The following is a 22158-nucleotide window of genomic DNA, read 5'->3' as shown; positions in this document are numbered from 1 at the left end:
TGGTGTTAATGACCTGTTGTGTTTTTTATCTGATGAGCAGTTCCTTCTGAGGTCCCCATATTTCTTGCAAGTAAACTTTTTCCTTTTCTAAATGCTGTTATCTCCAGATCTTCAACTTACTGATACTTAAATGCAAATTGAAAATATGAAGATACCATTTTCGCCTATTAAATGAGCAAAGTTGTATTTTCCAAGATATTGCTCCATGCCAGATGCATGGGCGCCTAACCTGGGCACTCATACGTGGCTGGTAGGCAGTTGAGTCATATTTATTGAAAGCTTTGAAAATCTACCCTTCAAATCCTGTAATTCTACCACTAGCAATAGACCAATGGATATATTAGGTTGTGTATCCCCAAATTAAAACAAAACACTAAAAATGCCATCAACTTATACATGGTTAAGTATATTTCCTAAGGATATTTAATACTACGGGAAAATGCTCTTGGTTTAATACAAACTGAAAAAAAATGGGATCATATAGGGTGATTGAAATTTTGACATCAAAATCATATATATGGCATCCAAAAAACTAAAGAGGAAAAAGAAAGCATTTTAATTACCACTCTTTTCCTTTCTTTAAGAAGAAAAAGAAATCATTCTATTCTGCTGACGTTTAATAACAGAGAACAGTAAAACTTCTTCAGTTCAATTAATTTAGAATCATATATAATGTTCTGTGTTAAAGTGGATGAAACTGGATGTGATGGTTAGGAATGAAGAAAATAAGCAAGAGGGGGCAGAGAAAGAAAAGGGAGAAGGTTGGGCACAGTGGCTTACACCTGTAATCCCATAACTTTGGGAGACTGAGGCGGGCAGATCACCTGAGGTCAGGAGTTCCAGACCAGCCTGGCCAACATGGTGAAACCCTGTCTCTACTAAAAACACACAAAAAGTTAGCTGGGCGTGGTGGCACATGCCTGTAATCCCAGCTACTTGGGATGCTGAGCACGAGAATAACTTGAACCTGATAGTCAGAGGTTGCGTGAGCCGAGATCACGCCATTGCACTCCAGCCTGGGCGACAGAGTGAGACTGTGTCTCAAAAAAAAAAAAGAAAAGAAAGAAAAAAAGAAAGAAAAGGGAGTAGAAGAGAGGCATGACAGTACAGGGACGCAATGGAGTAACAGACAGACTTGGAAACCTAGGCATAATGATCAAATGAAATCAATCCATGGGGCACTGTTTCTCTCTCTCTCTCCTCCTCTACACACACACACACACACACACACACACACACACTCACACACCCCAGCCTGTTGTTTCAGAAAGCTGTCTTAGAAACCAACAAAGAAGTCAGCTCTGTGAACCAACAAGAACACAGATTCTTCCGCAGATACACGTACTAAAGTTGAAAGAAACGATGTTCACATCAAATCCTTGTCAATAGAGCACATGCAGGAACATGCACGCTGGAGTTTGCAGAGGACATCAGAGATGTCTCAGAAGTTGTGATCAGTTGTTCTGGAGGAAAAATAAATCGCACTGCAAGTGGCTCAACACACTTCTGTGGAAATTGCCAATAAGCATTGTGTGCATCCTCCCACCTCCAGGAGACAGGGACCTCAGGCCAGGTTACTCAATTGTTATTGGAGTTCTGATTTACAAGAATGAAACCAGTTTAAAAAATAAAAAAGCCAGGGCAGGGGAGCAGGCAAGGACTGGCTGAAAGAAAAGAACAGGCTGTTATTTACAAAGGACACACACATGCGCACAGACACGCAGGTGCAGACCTGTAATGTGATCAGAAAGGCAGTGTACCAGAAAATGAAGCAAAAGTCTTTACTGAAGATCAAAACCAGAAGTAATTGTCCATGGCAGGCTCAAGGTACTGTACTGCTAAGCAAGCCATGCTTGCTTCTGTGGGCACAGAACTCACCACCCAGGAAAGATCTCTGACTTGCTGGGTCAAAGGAGGTCTGTCCTCTCTCAAACTGAGACTCACACCTTGGATTGTCCAGGTTTGAGAACTCTTTATCAGATTAAAAACCTCTAAGGAATCTGCCTCAAGTAGTAGAAAAATAGCCCAGATTTGGAATTTGTAACGTGTCACAAACACAGGAGAATTAGCACTAGGTATCTGGAAAATAAAGCAGGGTTTGCTGGCCCAGTATGAGAGAAATAGATCAAGTTAACAGCGTAGTCATTTAGCTGCTTATGGAGAGAACCCAAGAAGCGATTTGACACCTGTATGTGCCCTGCCTGGTGTAGATTTCAGGAACCCCGGGGCCTTTGATTCTCATGTGGTCACTCCCTTCGGTAAGCCAAGGTGACACAATCTCTGGGGTGGCTGAAAAGACCATAGCCAGAAAGTCCAGAGGACGCACACGCGTATCTGTGAGTTGGATAATGGCAGGATGCATGGCGCAAACACCACACATCCCTCTCCTGTTTCCTTTAACTCCAAGAAAAGTGGCCTCCATCTGGAGCATTACTGTGCCACTATCTGGAACAGAAATGGGACAGGGTTGTAAATGACAAGGAAACATAGACAACCCCCCAGTAAGGTGGCAAAGCCTTTTGTGGATACGAAGGGTGGATACTGAACTCCCCACCCCACCCGTGAGATGGTTACTGTGGTGACTGCTGTGTGAGCCCAGTGACATGACAGGGAACAGAAACACATGCATTAAGGAAATCCTCGGAGGGATGAGAAAGGAGGGAAATTGATTTGACAGCTTGTGGCTGCCACAGCTTCCTTAGCAAAGATAAGATCAGGATGGGGTTTATTTAAAAAGAGACATCCTGATGTCTACCCAAGATGTCCGTTCTTATTGTATTTACTCTGTTGGCAGGAGTAAGGAAGAAGTCATTTTTGGGTAAACGCTGCTTAAAGTAGTAGCCATTCCAAATTTGCAGAGCAAATTTGTAAACAGGGAACTGAAAATGAACCAAGAAAAACTATCACATCCTTGGCAACCTACCCTTCACAGGGCTTCAGCTGTGTTTTCTTAGAAACACAAATCATCTTTGTCAACAGAACTTTGAACACCCTCTCATAAGGTGTAACTGGCCGTCATACTCCAGTCCCTTTAAAAAGGGGCCTGCAGCTGCTTCACTGAGAACCAGTGAGTTTTGCTTCACAGAATTGCAAATTTGGTGGCTTAAATCATGTCGACTAAACATCCCTAAATGACAGTGGTTTACAGAAAAAAGTTGGGATTGTTCCTCAAAGAGATCTGCATCAGGTCTGGCTATTCAGTGGGATCCCCTGGGAGCTCTGGAGACACGCTAAGTCTGGTACCCACTCTAAAGCAGTGAAATCAGAATCTCAGAAAGGCGGGCAGGTCCTTGGCATTGTTCTCAAAGGCTTCCAGGTGATTTCAACGCGGACCTGGGTAAGAAAGAGTGGTCCAGGGCAGAGCTTGTCAAAGCAAATGGGCACAGGACTCACCTGGGGATCTCCTTCAAGTTCAGAGTCTAATCCAGACAGGTCTGGGAGACTGGAGAGTCGGCGTTTCTAACGAGCTTCAGGTGATGCTGATGCTCTTGATCCCAGGCCACACAGGATAACAAGGGTCCCCAGGCCTGCCTCTTTATGGGGATTGGAATGGAGGATTCTCGCCAGTGAAGTAAAGTTCAAAGCCAGTCAGAAACTTTTTGATCATCATGGTAAAAAAACCAAAAAACAAAAAACAAAAACAAACTTTTTGTGTGTGTGAGGAGAGGTCAGGGGTAAGCAACCAGATCAGATGAGTAGAAATCAGATGCTATTAAAAACAGTTTTGAATTTCGTTACATTTTTCAGTAAACATTACTTTAACTGATGAGTGGGGAAACAAAATGTAGCATATCCCTATGATGAAATATTATTTGGTCATAAAAAGGAATGGAGTTTTGATACATACTGCAACATGGATAAACCTTGAAAAATGAGGCAAAATGAAAGAAGTCAGTCACAATAGACCACATATTATATGATTCCATTTGTATGTCCAGAATAGGCAAATTTATAGAGACAGAAGGTAGGTTGGTGGTTGCTTAGGGTTGGGGATGGGGGAATAGGGAAGTGATAGCCAAAAGGTGAGGGTTTTTTTTTTTTAAGCTTGTGAAAATGTTCTAAAATTGTAACAAAAACCCATTGTACACTTTCAATGGTTGAATTGTATGATATATGAACTACATCTCAATAAAATTGTTATAAAATACTGGAAGATCTTTGCAGTGCATATTAGCAACCAAATATACAAATAATATGTATTTTAAATGTATTGCATACACTATATTGTAGTCTTTAATATATTATCTTTATATAATATACAGATATACATGATATAGAATATAAAATATTAAGATCATGTGAAGACAGACTTTCAGGAGCAAAACAAAAAAAAGGAAGAAGAAAAGGAAAATAGAGGATATGCATCGTCAACTCACAGGAATTCATTGGAAGGCCAATGAACACAAAGAAAGAAGCTCAACATCTTTGGAAATCAGGGACATGAACATTAAAATATCAACCAGATACCATTTCAGACCTATCAGATTGGCAAAAACCTACACAAGTTAGTATGGCAACACCAGGTGATGCCAAATGTGGAGAAATGAGAATTCTTCTTTACTAATGGTGGGAGAAGAGATTGGTTCAAGGTCTTTGAAAAGCAATTTAGTAATATTTTAGTAAATTTGAAGATGTGAGTATCCCATGGCTTCCTAGTATATACCCATGAGAAAGTCTCACTTAGGTACACAGGAGGCAAGCACAGAAATATTTTCCATTTTGTTTCTTTATCAGTAAAAAAAAACCAAAACCAAAAACAAAACCTTCAAACAACCTAAATCCCATCAATAGGGAAATGAATAACTAGAATAGGATTTATTCATATAATGGAAAGTAAGACAGCAGATAAAAATAAATGAATTTGAGCTATTGTAAGCAATAAAAATATTTAAAATATAATTCATATTTTATCTCCTTAAAAATGAGACTAAATAGAGCAAAAGTATAGGAGAAATTCCAGTTGACAAATATATATATTGCTTGCATCTGGCACACCATCACTCCTGCCACACTGCATTGGCAAAGCAAGTCACAAGACCAAACCCAGATTTGAGGGCCTGGGAAGTATACTCTATCTGTAAAGTCTGCAAAGTCTCGTGACCAAATGCATGGATTCAGGGAGCGGTGAAGTGGAGCCAAGATCTACTACATCACCATGTCATTTGATCAGCCACATCGCCGTCTCCTGTGCCTACTTCCAGATAGGAACCGACTGGAACAGAGCACCCCCTAGTGGTCATCTCTGGGCTAGATGCTGAGGACACACAGTATCAGTAGAACCTCTGGCTTAGGGAGAACTGCCCAGTCACCAGGACAGGATGTATGCACAAAAAGATCGGTAAGATATTCAACTTGAAGACACAATTGACCCATGTGTTGAAGGAAAGGTAGGACTTAGTGTCCAGTGGAGACAAGGATGCTCTGGGAAGGAAAGGTGCCTTGAAGAAAGACTGGTGGTAGCCACACCTCTGTGCCTTTGCAAAATGGGACTACTATCACTTTCCTTGAAATAAGTTATAGGAAAGGGCCTGACATGTAGTAACCGCTCAGAAAATGTGAATAGGCTCTAGAAACTGAGCTCTAACCCCGATCTGCCTCCACATCCCACTCGCTTTTCCAACTACCATCTCACTGTCCCTTCTTCCCCCACTCCCAGACTTTCTGCCATCACAGAGCCTTAGCACATGCTGCTACCTTTACCTGGAACACCTCTTCCTTCCCTATTTAATTCCACCCCATCCTGCTACATGGGTCGAGGGTCACTTCCTCAGGAAAGCTTTCCTTGACCCTAGTTACAACTTTGCTTAGCACACAACATGTCCTCAATAAGTATCTGTTAAATGAACGATGTTGGTTGAATAACCCTTGCGCAGTGCTGCCCTCAAGTGACTACTCTGGGTATTGCAATCATTAATTTTAAACGGACTCCCAATGGTTGTCACACTTAGGACAGCAGGATCAATGAGAACAGGGTCCTGAATGAATAAGTCCTGAGGAATGGGGTGCAAGATTTATAAATTACCCGCAAAAAATGAAATGTGAACTTCTGAAGTTCAGGCCTCACCCTGGACACTGTGCTGGGCTTAGACTCCCACTTCTTCCTTCCTGCCACACAGATACTTCCTTCACCCAACTCTGGCTTCAGTAACTGCCTGGGCACTGGCCTCACCCAACATGTCTGCTCCTCATCCCCTTTTGATCTGTTGTCCAGAGTGTCCTCTTGCTTCCTGGACATCTCCCTACAAAGGCCCCAAGAAATTCAATCTAAATATGGATTTGTCCTTTTCTCTCTGGGTTCTTTCCATCATGAAGTCCCCTAATATGTTCAGGGAATTGGGAAAAGCAAATGACATGTTTTCTGACTTCTCAAGAAACCCAAGATAAAAGATACTATTTACAGACAAGAAAATTAAGGCCTAGGGAGAACTTACTTCCCCAAGTTCACACAGGTCTAAAATTTACACACCCACTTGACTCCAAAGTCCTGAAACGAGAGATGGACTAGTTTTAGAGGGTCATGACTTTAAGAAAAATAAAAATCGATGAAAACAAAGTTTGGTACAGGGCCTTAGAAAGGATTTACACAAGTGAGGGTCTTGAAGCTTAAATTTCATTAGCTTCATGATTACACAGCATCCTAGTGAAAATTATGCTATCTCCAAAGATAATGGACAAGCAAACCAGAAAGATTAGGATGCAAACAGGTTTTATCTTTCCTACCACTCTCCTTGCTGAAACTGCCTCCTTTAAAAGTATTTCCCAGGTGTGTTCCTGGAATCTTTTCTAAAATCAAAAAGCAGGAAGCAAGTGTTTTTTGCTTTTGTCAGAATGTCAGTGTCAGAATGAGAGACAGAGAGAAGAAAACAGAAATTTAATAAAGATGTTCATAAGTGGATCTCCAACATCAAGGAAGGGAAAGAGATCAAGAAGTAACAAAAGTCCCCCAGACATCTAGGTGGACACGGGCCAGCAGTGAAAGTAAAGCTGCTGTATGTCAAAATGTGTGGTCTGGGAGCTTCCGGATAGCTGAGCACACGGAGGTCCCTGGAGACTGGCGCGCCCAGCGAGGGCGTGGAAGCTCCATGCCGCTGGCCCCATACCTGGCCCTATGCATCTCTTCATTTGTATCCTTTGTATTCTGCGGACTCACATTTTGCTCCAGACCTCTATTTCCCAGGCCGTGTTCCCTTGCAGAGAAAGGCTGCATCAACTCTATTTTTCTTGTTTAAAAAATTTGTCTGCTAACCTAGGGATTGACAGACTTCAAGCGAAATATGGCCCACTGTCTATATTTGTAAATAAAGTTTTATTGGAACAACAAAAAATTTGTGGTCCGTTTTGAGTTGAAAAGTCAAAGTGAAACTTAGACACTGGGCAGCTTCCTAGTACAAATTTAGCTTAGTTCATAAGAAATATGTGTCCTTCTAAAAACGTGACCGAAATGCCACAGAAATAAGGATGTTGTCTTTCACAGGATGCCAACTGCCTAGGGAAAAGTTACTCACGAAGAACGACCTCTAGTGGGCAAGGGTCATAGTTAATTAGAACCTGGAACTCCCCCAGAAAAGCATCTCACCCCCATTTCAGCTTGTTTTGACAACAGCTTGAAGAGGTTTTGCATAAATAGTGAATTTGTGGTTAAAAAAAAAAATGTTTCTTGTTTTAACATTCGTTATAAACATCATTTAAATGAACCTTTCTGTGACTATAAAAACTTTCAAGGCCAGGTGCGGTGGCTTACGCCTGTGATCCCAGCACTTTGGGAGGCCGAGGTGGGTGGATCACCTGAGGTCAGGAGTTTGAGACCAGCCTGACCAACATGGTGAAACCCTGTCTCTACTAAAAATACAAAAAACTAGACAGGTGTGATGGTGGGTGCCTGCAATCCCAGCTACTTTGGAGGCTGAGGCAGGAGAATTGCTTGAACCTGGGAAGTGGAGGTTGCAGTGAGCCGAGATCATGCCATTGCACTCCAGCCTGAGTGACAGAACAAGACCCTGTCTCAAAAAAAAAAAAAAAAAAAAAAGAACTTTCAATACCAACTGTTACAACTATACTAAGATGGCTGCTTTCACACAATGGTAGTTCTGGATAACAAAAAATTTTATTTTTCACAGTGAAACTGATAGGAGAGACATAAATGATTGATAAGTACACAGGCTCACATTTCTGGGATGTATTGGTTCAATTTAGGTCTCCGGTTATTATAAAGAATTCCCTAATAGAGGCTGTAGAGGTAATTAGTTCCTAATAGAGGCTGTAGAGGTAATTAGGAGCAGAAAGCGAGGTCAGAAGCATGAATTGCAGCCATCTTTGTGAGGGGGGATTTGGCGGTTTCTATTAAAATGTAGAACACACATACCTTTGAGCCAGCAATTCCACTTCCGGGCTTTTATACTGTAGATTCACTTACATAAATGAGCAGAAATCCATGTGCAAGAATGTTTTCTGCACCAATTATTACAATAAAAGGAAGACAGAAAACAAATAGTTATCTTTAATAAACTAAGGAAGAGTCAGAAAATGATGCAGATATGCAGAATGGTGTAGGAGATTATATTGATACAGAAAGTTCAATATTAAAACGATTTAAAAAGTTTTAAAACAGTATTGTCTTAAAATATGTCACATGCATGAATACAGTACACTGATGAAAGTTTGCCAGAGAATTCAGAGTGATTACACTTTCAACCCTTCACATCATTCTTTGCTTTTGCTTAACTATGAACACCCATTACTCAAAGGAGTTAATGTAGTCTTATCTAAGAGTTAAGAACACACCGACTTTTAAGCTAAACTCCCCAGGTCCAAAACCTGGCCTCATTAATTACTATCTCTGTTATTTGGACACATTCTTTATCCTCTTTGTGCCTTAGTTTCCCCATCTGTGTATGGGGGTGATACATTTTTATTAGTACGTTCGTATACGCAGAGCACTTAGAACAGTGCTAAAAGTGGGCCAGTCATGGTGGCTTTTACCTATAATCCCAGCACTTTGGGGGGCCAAGGCAGGAGAATCACTTGAGGCCAGGTGTTCAAGATCAGCCTTGGTAACATGGTGAGACCCTGGTTTTACAAAATATTCAAAAATTAGCTGGGTGTGGTGGCTCATGCCTGAAGTCCCAGCTACTGGAAGAGGCTGAGGCAGGAGGAATGCTTCAGCCCAGGAGTTGGAGGCTGCAGTGGGCTAATAGAGCCACTGCATCCCGGCCTGGGCAACAGAGGGAAATCCTGACAAGAAAGAACAGAGAAAAGGGAAGGAAGGAAGGGAGGGAGGGAGGGAGGAAGGAAGGAAGGGAGAAAGCGAGCAGTGCTGAAAGTGTTTTGCTACTGTTATTTTAACTTACAATTTTAAAAACTAGGTGTTGATATATTAGCGGAAAACGGGGCGAAGGGTACCTTTGCAATTTATTATGAATTCGTCATTATTTCAAAGTAAAAAAGTTAAACATGCAGTTGTTAAAAATAACTGATATAACAGATTGTCAAGATGTCATGTTAAGTAAAAAAAGCAAGATAAGGAACAATGCATCTAGTAGGCTCAATTTTGTGTAGAGAAATGGGGGAGGGAATAAGAATATATATATTTTGCTTATGTGTGTGAAATGAAATTCTAGAAGAGATTGTTACAAACTAATAACTCCTTGGGAAGCAGGCTTTATTTTTTAACCAAATGACTGTGTTACCTATTGAAAAATTATTTAAAAATAAGACTAGTTACAAAAAATGCAAATAACACTTCTATCATAGCATAAAAGCATTTTCATTTGTAATGAGTCAAATAACACCAATTTGACAAATAACACGGTGCATTGAGTTGAATGGTAAAGTACTTTCCAATGACTCTATTTCACTCACAATGTATACAATTCAGATAAGTTTAATTCCTCAGTCTTTGAGGGGGAGCTGAAGAACCACTCCTTCGGGTTTCAGACAGACATGGTTTTAGAAGTTACAAGTAGCATATGGCCTTATCTAAGATCTCGTGACATTTCTAACTTAAAGCTTTTGAAACGAGGAAGACATCTTAAGGACATCACCACCTGGCGAAGACTTCTCTGATGTTAAGCACGTTATAAGTCCTGGAACTTGCTGGCATTTGTCCTAGAAAAAGAAGGATGAGGCCGAGCAAGGTGGCTCACGCCTGTAATCCCAGCACTTTGGGAGGCTGAGGCGGGTGGATCACGAAGTCAGGGGTTTGAGACCAGCCTGGCCAACATGGTGAAACCCTGTCTCTACTAAAAATACAAACATTAGCCAGATGTGGTGGCACGCCCCTGTAATCCCAGCTACTTTGGAGGCTGAGGCAGAATTGCTTGAACCCTGGAGGCAGAGGTTGCAGTGAGCCTAGACTGTGCCATTGCACTCCAGCCTGGGTGACAAAGTGAGACTCTGTCTCAAAAAAAAAAAAAAAAAAAAAAAAAGAAAAAGATAAAAAGAGAGAGAGAGAAAGACGATTAGATATACAAATTTTGATTTAGCCAGAGTTATCCTGGGTAGGGAAGAGTCAGACAGACACACCCATAGGCATGCCCACATTCATATATAGCCCTGTGTCCAAAAAAGTGATGGCAAAACAGACACTGTGATGCTGTAGTGACCAAGGGATGAAAATTTCCCTAATCTCTTGATGTTTCTGCAAGTTGCATTTTTAAATTCCTGAAACATCTATTTTTTTTTCATGTCTGATAATAAGTAGATGTTGTGACAGGTTTGAGTGGGGGCACATCTCACACATGAGCATGAAAACTCAATCATCACACTTATCAACCACAAAAGGATCTCCTCAAACATCTTTTTAGCAATGAATGAAGTTATGCTAGCTGCTATAACAAGTAACCCCTATGTCTCCGTGGCATAATACAATCATTTTTATACCTATCACAGACCAATGTGATTGGGGGGGTACTTTCTCCACATTGTCTTGTAGAATCCTGGCTGAAAGGGGCCCATCATCTTCAATGTATGGCTTCCAGAACATACTGGACATTGATATCCAACCAGCACACACAGAAGAAATAACGAAGAATCAGACAGAACAGAACACCTGAAAGTGGCATTTTTGTCTCCCTATGTCATTGGCTACAACTCAATCATGTGGTGCCACCTAACTGCTGGGGAGGTTGGGAAATGTAATTTAACTGTGTATCTACAAAAAAAAAAAAAAAGAAAAGAGAAGAAAAAATAATTTAGTGAACATATGGCATTGTTTCTGCCACAAACAGATATTTCTCCTTTAATATGTTGATTTCCTGCTCTTTATGGACCTTTACAGCAATTCTATGAGGCAGGCTGCACAGATGTTATTCCCACTTACCAATGAGAAAAATGAACTTCAAAGAGAAGTTAGCTGACTTGGCTAAACAACATGGATATTAAATGGTTAAGTAGGAGCTAGAACAAATCTTCCCACAGTACCATACCTGCTGTCACCCATCCCTACCAAAGGTAACATCACTTGCTTCAGTAACTTGAATCAATCATAGCTTCAGTAAATTAGATTATCCATACAGATTCTTCATAAAGCATATTTCCTCAAAAACGTTCACCATCAACTTAGTTTATATGTAGTCATAAAAAGTTATAAAGACCACGTGATTAAATTTTAATAGAGATACATTATGGAGAATAACATAAAATTGAATGCACATAATTAAATCAGGACAAATTTCAGCCTTTTCTTCAAAAATTGCCTCCCTTTTCTCTCTTCTGTAACTCCTATCAGATGCATGTTCAAGTCCTATTCTATCTTCCACTTACCTTTTAAATCCTCAAATATTTTCTTTGCTAATACTTTAATGTCCTCAGATCTCATTTCCAGTTTGCCAATTCCATCTGTAGCTCTGTCAAATCTAGTCTTTAATCTTTCCATCTGCCTATTTTTAAAATTCAAATGATTATATTCATTCCTAAATGTTTGAATAGGTTCTTTTTCAAATCTGCCTGGCTGGGATTCTTTTTTCCTCTCAAATAATTTATGTTTTAATCCTTCTTTTATGCCTTTATTTTAAAAAATATCTTTCAAAGCATCTGGCCAGGTTCATGCTTGTAGTCCCAGGACTTTGGGAGGCCAAGACGGGAGGATTGCTTGAGGCCAAGAGTTTGAGACCAGCCTGGGCAACATAGCAAGACCCTATCTTTACTTTAAAAAAAAAAAAAAAAGCTGGGTGTGGTACCATGCTCCTGGAGTCTTAGCTACTTGGGAGGCTGAGGCAGGAAGATTGCTTGGGCCCAGGAGTTGGAGGCTGCAGTGAGCTATGATCACACTACTGCAGTCCAGCCTGGGTGACATAGTAAGACCCCACCTCCATAAAGGATTTCAGATGATTTTTAAAAAGCATCTATGGTATTTCTCAAATTATCTGAAATCCTAAGGTTCTTTGTTTTTAAAAATCTGTTGGTTTTCACTCATAATGAATTATTTTTCAATTATTTATCTTTTCAAGACAGTGTCTCACTCTGTCTCCCAGGCTGGAGTGCAGTGGCATGATCTCTGCTTGCTGCATCCTCAACCTTCCTGGGCTCAGGTGATCCTCCCACCTCAGCCCCCTGAGTAGCTGAGACCACAGGCGTGTGCCCCCACAGCACTCCAGCCTGGGTGACACAGCGAGACTCTGTGGCAAACAAAACAAAACATTTTTCTCCCCATGGGGCCCAGCCTCCTTATTTGTGCCTATACCTGGCTTTCCTTAGCTCATTTTTCCCCTGACAACATAGCCTTTGGTGGGCTCTGGTGTAGCATAAGCTTCACAACCCAATCCTTTTGACTCTGCCAATCGGTCCCCTATTTGTTTTAGGATTCTAGGAATTTCCCTTATATTTTTATGAGATCAGCACTGGATTTTCCCAGATTTTAAAGGTATATATGGAGTGGGGAGAAGGGGATTTCAAATTCACCAGAAGGTCTCCATCCTAAACTGCAATTATATAAAAATATCAGTAAACAATAAAAACAGATGCATTTAAGGCCTGGGATTAGAGATGAAGCCCTTCTGTTGAAAACTGTTTTTGATATTGGTAATGAAACACAGTTCAGGAAAAAAAGAAAGAGCTGACAAATAAAATGATTACCTAAATTGGTAAAAAGAAAAACAGGATCCACAGCGCAAGTTTAGGGGGTTAAATGTTTATTAAATCAAGCTTTTAAATTATATATCCACCTACAGTCTGTAAACAAATATAGTACACATGTATGTAAAAGGCTAGCAGATGAGAACCAGTGGAAAAGCTAAAGTTCCCTTTGCACACCGGCACCTCATCGCAACACTCCTCTTGGTGTGGATGCCATGGGGCCATGTTATAGTCAAAAGTTAAATGAAAAACCACAAGTTTAGTTTGACTCCATCTCCTAGGGTGGATTTCATTCGGATAGTTGTTCCACATTATAGGAGGGTGGATCCTAGCAAGGCAACAGTGTAGTTTTTACATTCACAGATTGGCTGAAGTTGTACAAATTGAGCTTCTGGTCTAGGTGTCTCCCTCCCTGTTACCACACTTTGTAAGAAATGTGAATTAAAATGAACAATGGACCACAGGTGGTTATAAAAATAGATAACTCGCAGAGTCATAAATATCTACAGTTAGTAGAGCAGAAACTTATAAAATTTACCTTTTTCCATAATGTGCAGAATATCCTAAGTATGTTCAAGAGACACAGTCAGCAGACTTCAGAGTGGTAATTACAAGGGCATTTGTAAAGAAATAACACTCAAGTACAAACCCAGAGTAAGAAGCTGAATGCAGACGAAAATACGCAAAACACGCAAAGTCCCAACTCCTCACATCTCATTATGCTACTTACTAGACACCACAATTAGCCTACAGCCCTTTATAGATCTTTAAAAGTAACTTTTTGTTACCCATGTACATACTTTAACAGAGATTTTTCATGAGACAAGCAAAGTGGGTTAACGGTGGTGCCAAAACTGCTGAAAGCTGGAGTGTTTTGTGTGCTTTCGTATACATCTGTGTATGGGGCTTTAAAACGCTCCAAAAATGTTTTGGATAGAGTCTTTAAAATTCCCATGAAAATCTATTTTATAGTCATTTCAAGGTATAGAAAAAAAGAAATCCTAAACTGGGGTTGAGGGACAGCCCCAAATCTCACAAAGTAACTGAAATTCCAGGAATATATAAATTACATTCATATGTTCCTTTAACACGTATCAAGTGCTATGTAAGGTAACTGCAATGCTATTCTGAAGCCAATCTCATTCAAAACAGTACAGTAAATCCCATCCTAATTCTACAGTTAAAGCACGTATTCCAGGTAATGTGCGTTTCAGCAAAGCTGACGTCTTGTACAACAGCGTCACCTTAAAGCTTCATCAAAGATTCACAGCAGGCCTAAACTGGAGAAGTTCAGAACCAACAATACCACAGGTAGTTATTCATCCTAATTTCTCACAGGGAGTGAAGGGTCTACTTGAGTTATCCTAAGGTCACCTAAGCCTAAGAACAGTGTTCCCTGAAAACTCTGGCAAGTTTCCTCACCAAAATCTCTCTTCAGTGTAATGTGTTTGGGACTTGCTAGGCTAGAAAAATGGGTTCCACTGATGCATAAACATACATTCTACACCTTCAAGACGCGTACACACGTAGTGTTTTGCAAACTCACTCGACCTTTCCAGGGAACACCTGGAATAATCACTGGATCTTGGGACACTCATTTCCTAGGGAACACGATTAGAGGAATGCCACGTTAAAGCAGGTTTTCTAAAGTAGTGGTTCCAAAACTGTAGTGAGCATCAGAAGCACAGATGCCATACTCCTTCGGAGGTCCAGGGTGGGACCCGGGAACCTGCATTTCTGAGACCACCCCCTCCCCCCAAGTGAAGCTGATGCTGCTGCACTGAGGACTGCCCTTGGAGTGGCACCGTTGAGAGGATGGCCTGCACAGATCTCAGCGGCAGGAAGCCCTCCTATGGCCTCAGGAAAGGCTGCACATGGCATTTGCCACAACCAATTAGTCGGAGGTCAAATCAGCCCAGTGACTTCTCAGAGGGTCATGCACCTTGGCGTTGCACTTGACTCCTGGCTCTGTCCCTGCTCACTAGGTGACCAGGAGGAGAGACTGCATCTAACAAGAGGAGGAACAGTAGCCCCCCACACCCCCCAGTGGATCTGTGATGCTTAAGAAAAATGTTTGCAAAAAATGCACTAACTAGCCAAAAGCATCATACAGGTGTCTGTTAATCAGAAGGATGTGCCAGCCACAGCAGGAAAATCCCAGGTGAGTTTTCTGTCTTCTGTTACTGCTGAGCCTTGATGAAGGCACATTCTGACAACTAACGAAGAGAAAAGAGGCTAAAAATGCAGACAACTGCAGTGAGGGGAAAATATGAGCGGATTACCTAATTAAAAATACCTGATTGTTCAAAAAACAAAGGTCAGCCCACAATCAAAATAGTTAATTATGCTGGCTTTAAGATAGTGTTAAATATGTTGATCTTTGAACACACTCACTCCTCCACTCTACCATGTTAATGCTGGTTAAAATTTAACATTAGAAGAATGAGAAAAAAAAATCCTCCAATACGTATGAATTACACCTAAAAAATTTAGTTGAGATCGTTCCAATCTTATAAGCTACCATTGTGTGGAAATTTCATAAGCAATTTTGAAAAAAAGACATTTAATTTTGGCTCATAGAAACATCCACAGAATGAGGAATAAACCACCATTCACACGTTTGCATGTGTGTTTAGTTACTGCCCAGTACATCTTTGCCAATGAACTGCCTCTCACAATTCAAAAACGATCCTGTAAAAATCCATACATATCCATGATGAGATTACAGTCAAACAAACATCATGTTGCCAAGTCCTGGTTTCCACGTGAACCCAAAAGATTGATCAGAAAGGCAGAACTTCCCCCAACACGCTGCATGATTCACTTTATGTATGCTCTGGATGGCTCTGAAGACAAGACAACATCTCTTGAACCGGTCTGCTTTCGTAGCAGATCTGATACACAGCAGTAAACAATGGAAACCTAGTTGGGAAGAAATGTGAAGAGACAAGGTTAGGCCACTAGATTTACCTCAGAGAATAAGTTAGGTTTTCTGTCCTAACAGATTGCAGGTCAGTATGTGACTATGGAAAACATGGTAAGCACTTTCTACATTCCTTTATCATTTGTTCGGCAGAGAGCCTCTGGAATGTGGCTGTCAGATCCTGGTGCGACCTAGACCATCCTCTGCCTAATTAAGCTTGGAGCACACTTTCCACAAACAAGTCACACGGTGATCCTACCAGGGCAAACTGTTGTCATTTACATGAAGAGTTGTGGCTCTGACTCTTGGTCAAATCTTGGATGAGTCTATATTCTGTCATTATTTTATTATTTTTTTATTTTTATTTTTTACTTTTTATTTTTATTTATTTATTATTATTATTATACTTTAAGTTCTAGGGTACATGTGCATAACGTGCAGGTTTGTTACATATGTATACTTGTGCCATGTTGGTGTGCTGCACCCATCAACTCGTCAGCACCCATCAACTCGTCATTTACATCAGGTATAACTCCCAATGCCATCCCTCCCCGCCCCCCTCTTCCCTCCCCCCTCCCCGTGATAGGCCCCGGTGTGTGATGTTCCCCTTCCCGAGTCCAAGTGATCTCATTGTTCAGTTCCCACCTATGAGTGAGAACATGCAGTGTTTGGTTTTCTGTTCTTGTGATAGTTTGCTAAGGATGATGGTTTCCAGCTGCATCCATGTCCCTACAAAGGACACAAACTCATCCTTTTTTATGGCTGCATAGTATTCCATAGTGTATATGTGCCACATTTTCTTAATCCAGTCTGTCACTGATAGACATTTGGGTTGATTCCAAGTCTTTGCTATTGTGAATAGTGCTGCAATAAACATACGTGTGCATGTGTCTTTATAGCAGCGTGATTTATAATCCTTTGGGTATATACCCAGTAATGGGATGGCTGGGTCATATGGTATTTCTAGTTCTAGATCTTTGAGGAATCGCCATACTGTTTTCCATAATGGTTGAACTAGCTTACACTCCCACCAACAGTGTAAAAGTGTTCCTATTTCTCCACAGCCTCTCCAGCACCTGTTGTTTCCTGTCTGTCATTATTTTAAAAGCTGTACAAATAAATTTTTAAATTGCTCTCCCTTCTCCAAAAAGAATCATCCCAAGATAACGATGAGGCAATCTACACATCACCACAAATAATGTAGGCTGGAACGTTCCCGCGAGAATCTAAGTGAGGACCTACGAGGAGCAAAGCACTCATCTTATGTCAGAAGCTTGATTTAGCTTACCTCTTCTTCCAAGATGTGAATACGGATATAAGTGAAAAGTCACTAAAGAAATAATTTCATCAGGCTTTGTTTCTTTTCTTTTTTTTTTTTTTTTTTGCGACAAAGTCTCACTCTGTCACCAGGGCTGGAGTATAGTGGCGTGATCTTGTCTCACTGTAACCTCCACCTCCTGGGTTCAAGCGATTCTCCTGCCTCAGCCTCCTAAGAGTAGTTGGGATTACAGGTGTGTGTCACCACACCTGGCTAATTTTTGTATTTTTAGTAGAGACGGGGTTTTACCATGTTTTTCAGGCTGGTCTCGAACTCCTGACCTCATGATCTACCCGCCTCGGCCTCCCAAAGTGCTGGGATTACAGGAGTGAGCCACTGCACCGGCCCAGGCTTTTAAATACACACACACATAGCTCAAAGTGAGCTTGGCAGAATCAATGGAGTCTTGAAAGGCAATCCTGAAAATTAGCTGGACAGAATCTTATAATGATAATTTAAGAAGAACAAATAGTACTAATGATCACATGTCTTTATGAGAGTCTATCGTTGTAGGGCTGTTTTTTCATTGTAGTTTTTTTAAGGTATGGAACGTTTTGTTATTTTTTTGGAGTCAGGTAGACCTAATCAAATCTGACTCTACAGCCTACTAACTCTCGGCAAGTTTCATAATCCTTCTAACCCTGTTTGCCCATCTGTAAAATGGGACTGGATACATAGCCTTGCTGCAAGTATTAAATCACTTGTGTGTGAAGTGTACAGTACACAACTGGCAAATAGTGGGTGTGCAGTAACGACAGCTTATAATAGCAGCCACAAGATGGACAGTGTGTCCTGGACTGAGAAAGCTCCATGAGGACGGGGACCAAGTCTGTTTTTTTCACTACTGTATTCTCAGTGCCTGGCACCATGCACAGCAAGGGGCAGGTGCTTAGTGAGAATTCGTTGAATAAATTCCTGTGGATGGGATTTAAAGCCTAGAAACTTCAGCCCCTTTCTTTGTCCTTCCATGCTATGTTTCCCTGTTCCTGAAACAAGAACAATACATATGTCCCCAAAGCAGTGTGGTAGCAGATGACTGACCATCAAAGCCATTTCCAACCTGCTTTTCCCTTTCCCAAGGTTGGAAGAGACTACTCACCTTCCTAGCCTTTCACCTAGAATTAGCCAAGTAACACAGTCCTAGGCAGCAAGACATAATGTATCTGCTGAAGGTTTCTGGGGGAAGATTACTCTCCGCGAGAGGCACTAGAGGAAAAATCTATTACCCTAGACTACTCTTGTTCCCTTCCTGAGTGTAAAAGAGAATGTGATGTCTGGAGCTGCTGCAGCCATCTTGAGGTTCAAGGGAAAGCCAACGGGATCACTGAGATTCTAATCCAGAGCTAGAGCCCCTGGGCCAACACTTTAGTAATGTTCAGCTCCATATTCCCTGTTATAACTGTGTGTTGCTCTTGCAGCTGGAAGCACTCCTAACTTTTAAAACTAGCATTTCCAAAGTGCATTCTGTGGATGGGATGTTAATGAGATATGAAGTGTGTAGGAGGGAAATTTCTACAGACAAGTAACTTGTTTAATCCTTAAAATCACCCCATGAGGTAAAAATATTGTCCCCATTCTGTATAAGAGTAAATTGAACCACAGTTTTGGACTCTGAAGCCAATGTTCAACCATTAGGCTACACTACCAATCTAAATATTATTTTCTATTATATAAAATGCTAAAAGGCCAATTAGATCAGTTTGGACGACTCTCTAAATAAAGTTAGAGGTGAAAGGAAGAAAAAGACAACATTTCATTAAAAAAATTGACAAACCAGAGGCCCGGGCGCGGTGGTTCACGCCTGTAATCCCAGCACTTTGGGAGGCTGAGGCAGGTGGATCACGAGGTCAGGAGATTGAGACCATCCTGGCTAACACGGTGAAACCCTGTCTCTAATAAAAATGCAAAAAACTAATCAGGCGTGGTGGTGGATGCCTGTAGTCCCAGCTACTCAGGAGGCTGAGACAGGAGAATGGTGTGAACCCAGGAGGCAGAGGTTGCAGTGAGCCAAGATCACACCACTGCACTCCAGCCTGGGCGACAGAGCAAGAATTTGTTTTAAAAAAAAAAAAAAAATTGACAAATCAGTCAGCTATCCCACTAATCAATAAGGAGGGCTTAAGATGTTTCAGACTTCAGACTAAGTGCAGGGATGTGCAGTATTATAAATAAAGCTATGCCAGGTGTGGCAGCTCACGCCTGTAATCCCAGCACTTTGGGAGGCCAAGGTGGGCAGATTGCTTGAGGCCAGGAGACCAGCCTGGGAAACATGGTAAAAAAACCAGTCTCTACTAAAAATACAAAAATTAGCTGGGTGTGGGGGCACACACCTGTAATCCCAGCTACTGGGGAGGCTGAGGCAAGAGAATCACTTAAACACGGAGGCGGAGATTGCAGTGCTGAGATGGCACCATTGCACTCCAGCCTGGGTGACAGAGTGAGACCCAGGAGCTTACCACATGCACCTCAGAGAACACGTTGTGTATGGGCTGAATGATGCCCTCCTCCCAATTCATGTGCTTCGGTCCTAACCCCTAGTACCTCAGAATGTGACAGGGCCTTTGAAAAGGTAATTCAGGTAAAATGAGAGTCTGAGAAGGAGGCAAAGAAAAGTAGAAAAGTTCTATTTGAGAAAAGAAGGTACCACAGGGAGTAAGAGGATGTACTGCAGGAAGTTACGTTGGTGCTAGATGGAGGGGGGCCACCTCTGCCTAAGGACCATGTGCTTCACTCCATAAGAGCAGGAGGCCTCTGAATGTGAATGCTCAAGCTAGCAGGGATCATGGCGATCATCTGATCTTCCATCTTAATTTTGTGGATAAGAACACTGGGGCACAGGACAGCTAAATACGTGACTCGCCCAAGGCCACATGGCTAATAAGCCACAGGGCAGCCTTGAATGTTACCCTCCTGCTATTTTTTCTATAGCAATGGAGAAGAGAAGGGAGGGGAGAAGGAAACAGAGGAAGATCGGAGAAGTGGTGGTCAGAATGAAAAAGAAAAAAGGAATCAAAGTAAGAGGTGGTGCAAAGGGAGAAAAGGCCTCTGCCTTCAGGAGGCAGGTGGTACAAAGAACGGGGAGGAGTCCCAGGGGATTCTATACTCCAGCCCAGGAGAAGGGTGCTGCCACCTTCAATCCAGCAGCGATGTCATTAAGCACAGGTGCAGCCTGTTCAATTTCTAATCAGAAGAAATAAAATGGGACATGACCAAGGAGAGCTGCCTGCTCAGAGCAGAGATTTACCTGCTTGATTACACCTGCTTTGGAAACAGGCAGCTCCTGGCCCCAGAATCGCTGTTCTAGTCCATGTCCCCCTGGAGCTAACAGACTAGTGCCCAGCCAACCTGTCCATCCAGAGAATCCTCTCAAGGCAGCCCTTGCTAGCACACAGATGCCACTTGAAAATTCTGATTGGGAGAGTCTCACCAAACAGACAGGTTTTTTTTTTTTTTTTTTTTTTTTTTGAGACTTAAAAAAATTTCTTGATAAATGCTCAGTGGTCATTCAAGTAGTCCAACCACACACAAACATATCACTGTCTGCTGCTAAGTAGGTAAGGAAAATCATGCACGTCAGAGGCATTTTCCTTTTAGCCACAATTTAAAGGTAGCTCTCCTCCTTTGGCAGCCTGTTTGTGAACTTCCATCTCTGCATGGCTGGTTTTAAAAGCCATTTCAGAAAAATAAAGTGCAAATTAAAGGGGAAAGACAAACGCTCCATCCACCCTCATTTTTAACTTTCAGTATGGAACTCCATGGCTGATTAATTTGTTCTGGGTAAAAGAAGGAAGGGTGCTGGGTGCAGGGGGAGGTGAAGATGCGTGACTGGGACCAGCAGACACCTGAACTGATGGAACTAGGATGAAGGAGCTGCAACCAGAGATGACAGCAACGCCATCCACGACCCTCCTCCCAGCTTGGAGAGAAGCTCATGCTCTGAATTAGCCACAATCAGCATGTCCATCCAGCTGCCCAGCTCCCTCCAGTCCTAGGCAACCAGACTTCCCTCCCCCAGAGGGTGTTTCGGGAGAGTTAAGGATACATACAATATGCTACATAAGCATTTATGTAGTGGTATAGTTGGCATCATGATTATGGTCCCCCACAATCATGCTCAGTAAATCGGCAAGAGAAAGTGCTGTGGAGCGGGTAGCGCTGGGGAGTGGCCTCGGGAGAGGCTGAGAAGCTTTTGTGGTGCTACAGGGCTCATTCTCTCAATCAGGTGGCAAATAAACTGACTCCAGCTCACCTTTAACACACAACTGGCCTGGAAGGGCAATGGAGGATGGATGCACCTACCCATCTATCCATCCATTCACCCATCCCACCCATCCACTCACCCATCTACCCATGCACCCGTCCACCATCCATCCCTCCATCCATCCATCTCATCCCACCCATCCACTCACCCATCTACCCATGCACCCATCCATCATCCATCCCTCCATCCATCCATCTATCTCATCCCATCCCATCCCACCCATCATCCATCCATTCACCCATCCCACCCATCCACTCACCCATCTACCCATGCACCCATCCATCATCCATCCCTCCATCCATCTCATCTCATCCCACCCACCCATCATCCATCCATTTACCCATCCCACCCATCCACTCACCCATCTACCCATGCACCCGTCCATCATCCATCCCTCTATCCATCTATCTCATCCCATCCCACCCACCCATTATCCATCCATTCACTTATCCCACCCATCCACTCACCCATCTACCCATGCACCCGTCCACCATCCATCCCTCCATCCATCCATCTCATCCCACCCATCCACTCACCCATCTACCCATGCACCCATCCATCATCCATCCCTCCATCCATCCATCT

General features: G+C 42.1%; 1 protein-coding gene and 1 non-coding gene across 2 annotated transcripts in view; both read right to left on the bottom strand.

Moving 5' to 3' along the window:
• Positions 1-10682: 10682 nt before the first annotated feature.
• LOC112619969 lies at positions 10683-10782 on the bottom strand. Its single transcript, XR_003118440.1, has one exon. It is a non-coding gene; the product is annotated as a small nucleolar RNA U13 (small nucleolar RNA).
• Positions 10783-13110: 2328 nt separating this feature from the next.
• The window catches only part of GPD1L (glycerol-3-phosphate dehydrogenase 1 like), a 65337-nt gene continuing 56289 nt past the window's right edge, over positions 13111-22158 (bottom strand). Inside the window, exon 8 of the mRNA XM_025376583.1 lies at positions 13111-15993. Coding sequence (XP_025232368.1) covers positions 15897-15993 — 97 coding nt within the window. The 3' untranslated portion in view covers positions 13111-15896. The remainder of the gene's footprint in view (positions 15994-22158) is intronic.

This window comes from Theropithecus gelada, chromosome 2 (genome assembly GCF_003255815.1).
Source record: "Theropithecus gelada isolate Dixy chromosome 2, Tgel_1.0, whole genome shotgun sequence".
Taxonomy (NCBI): Eukaryota; Metazoa; Chordata; class Mammalia; order Primates; family Cercopithecidae; genus Theropithecus; species Theropithecus gelada.
Note: the sequence above shows the minus strand (reverse complement) of the source record. Positions and strands in the feature narration are given on the sequence as shown.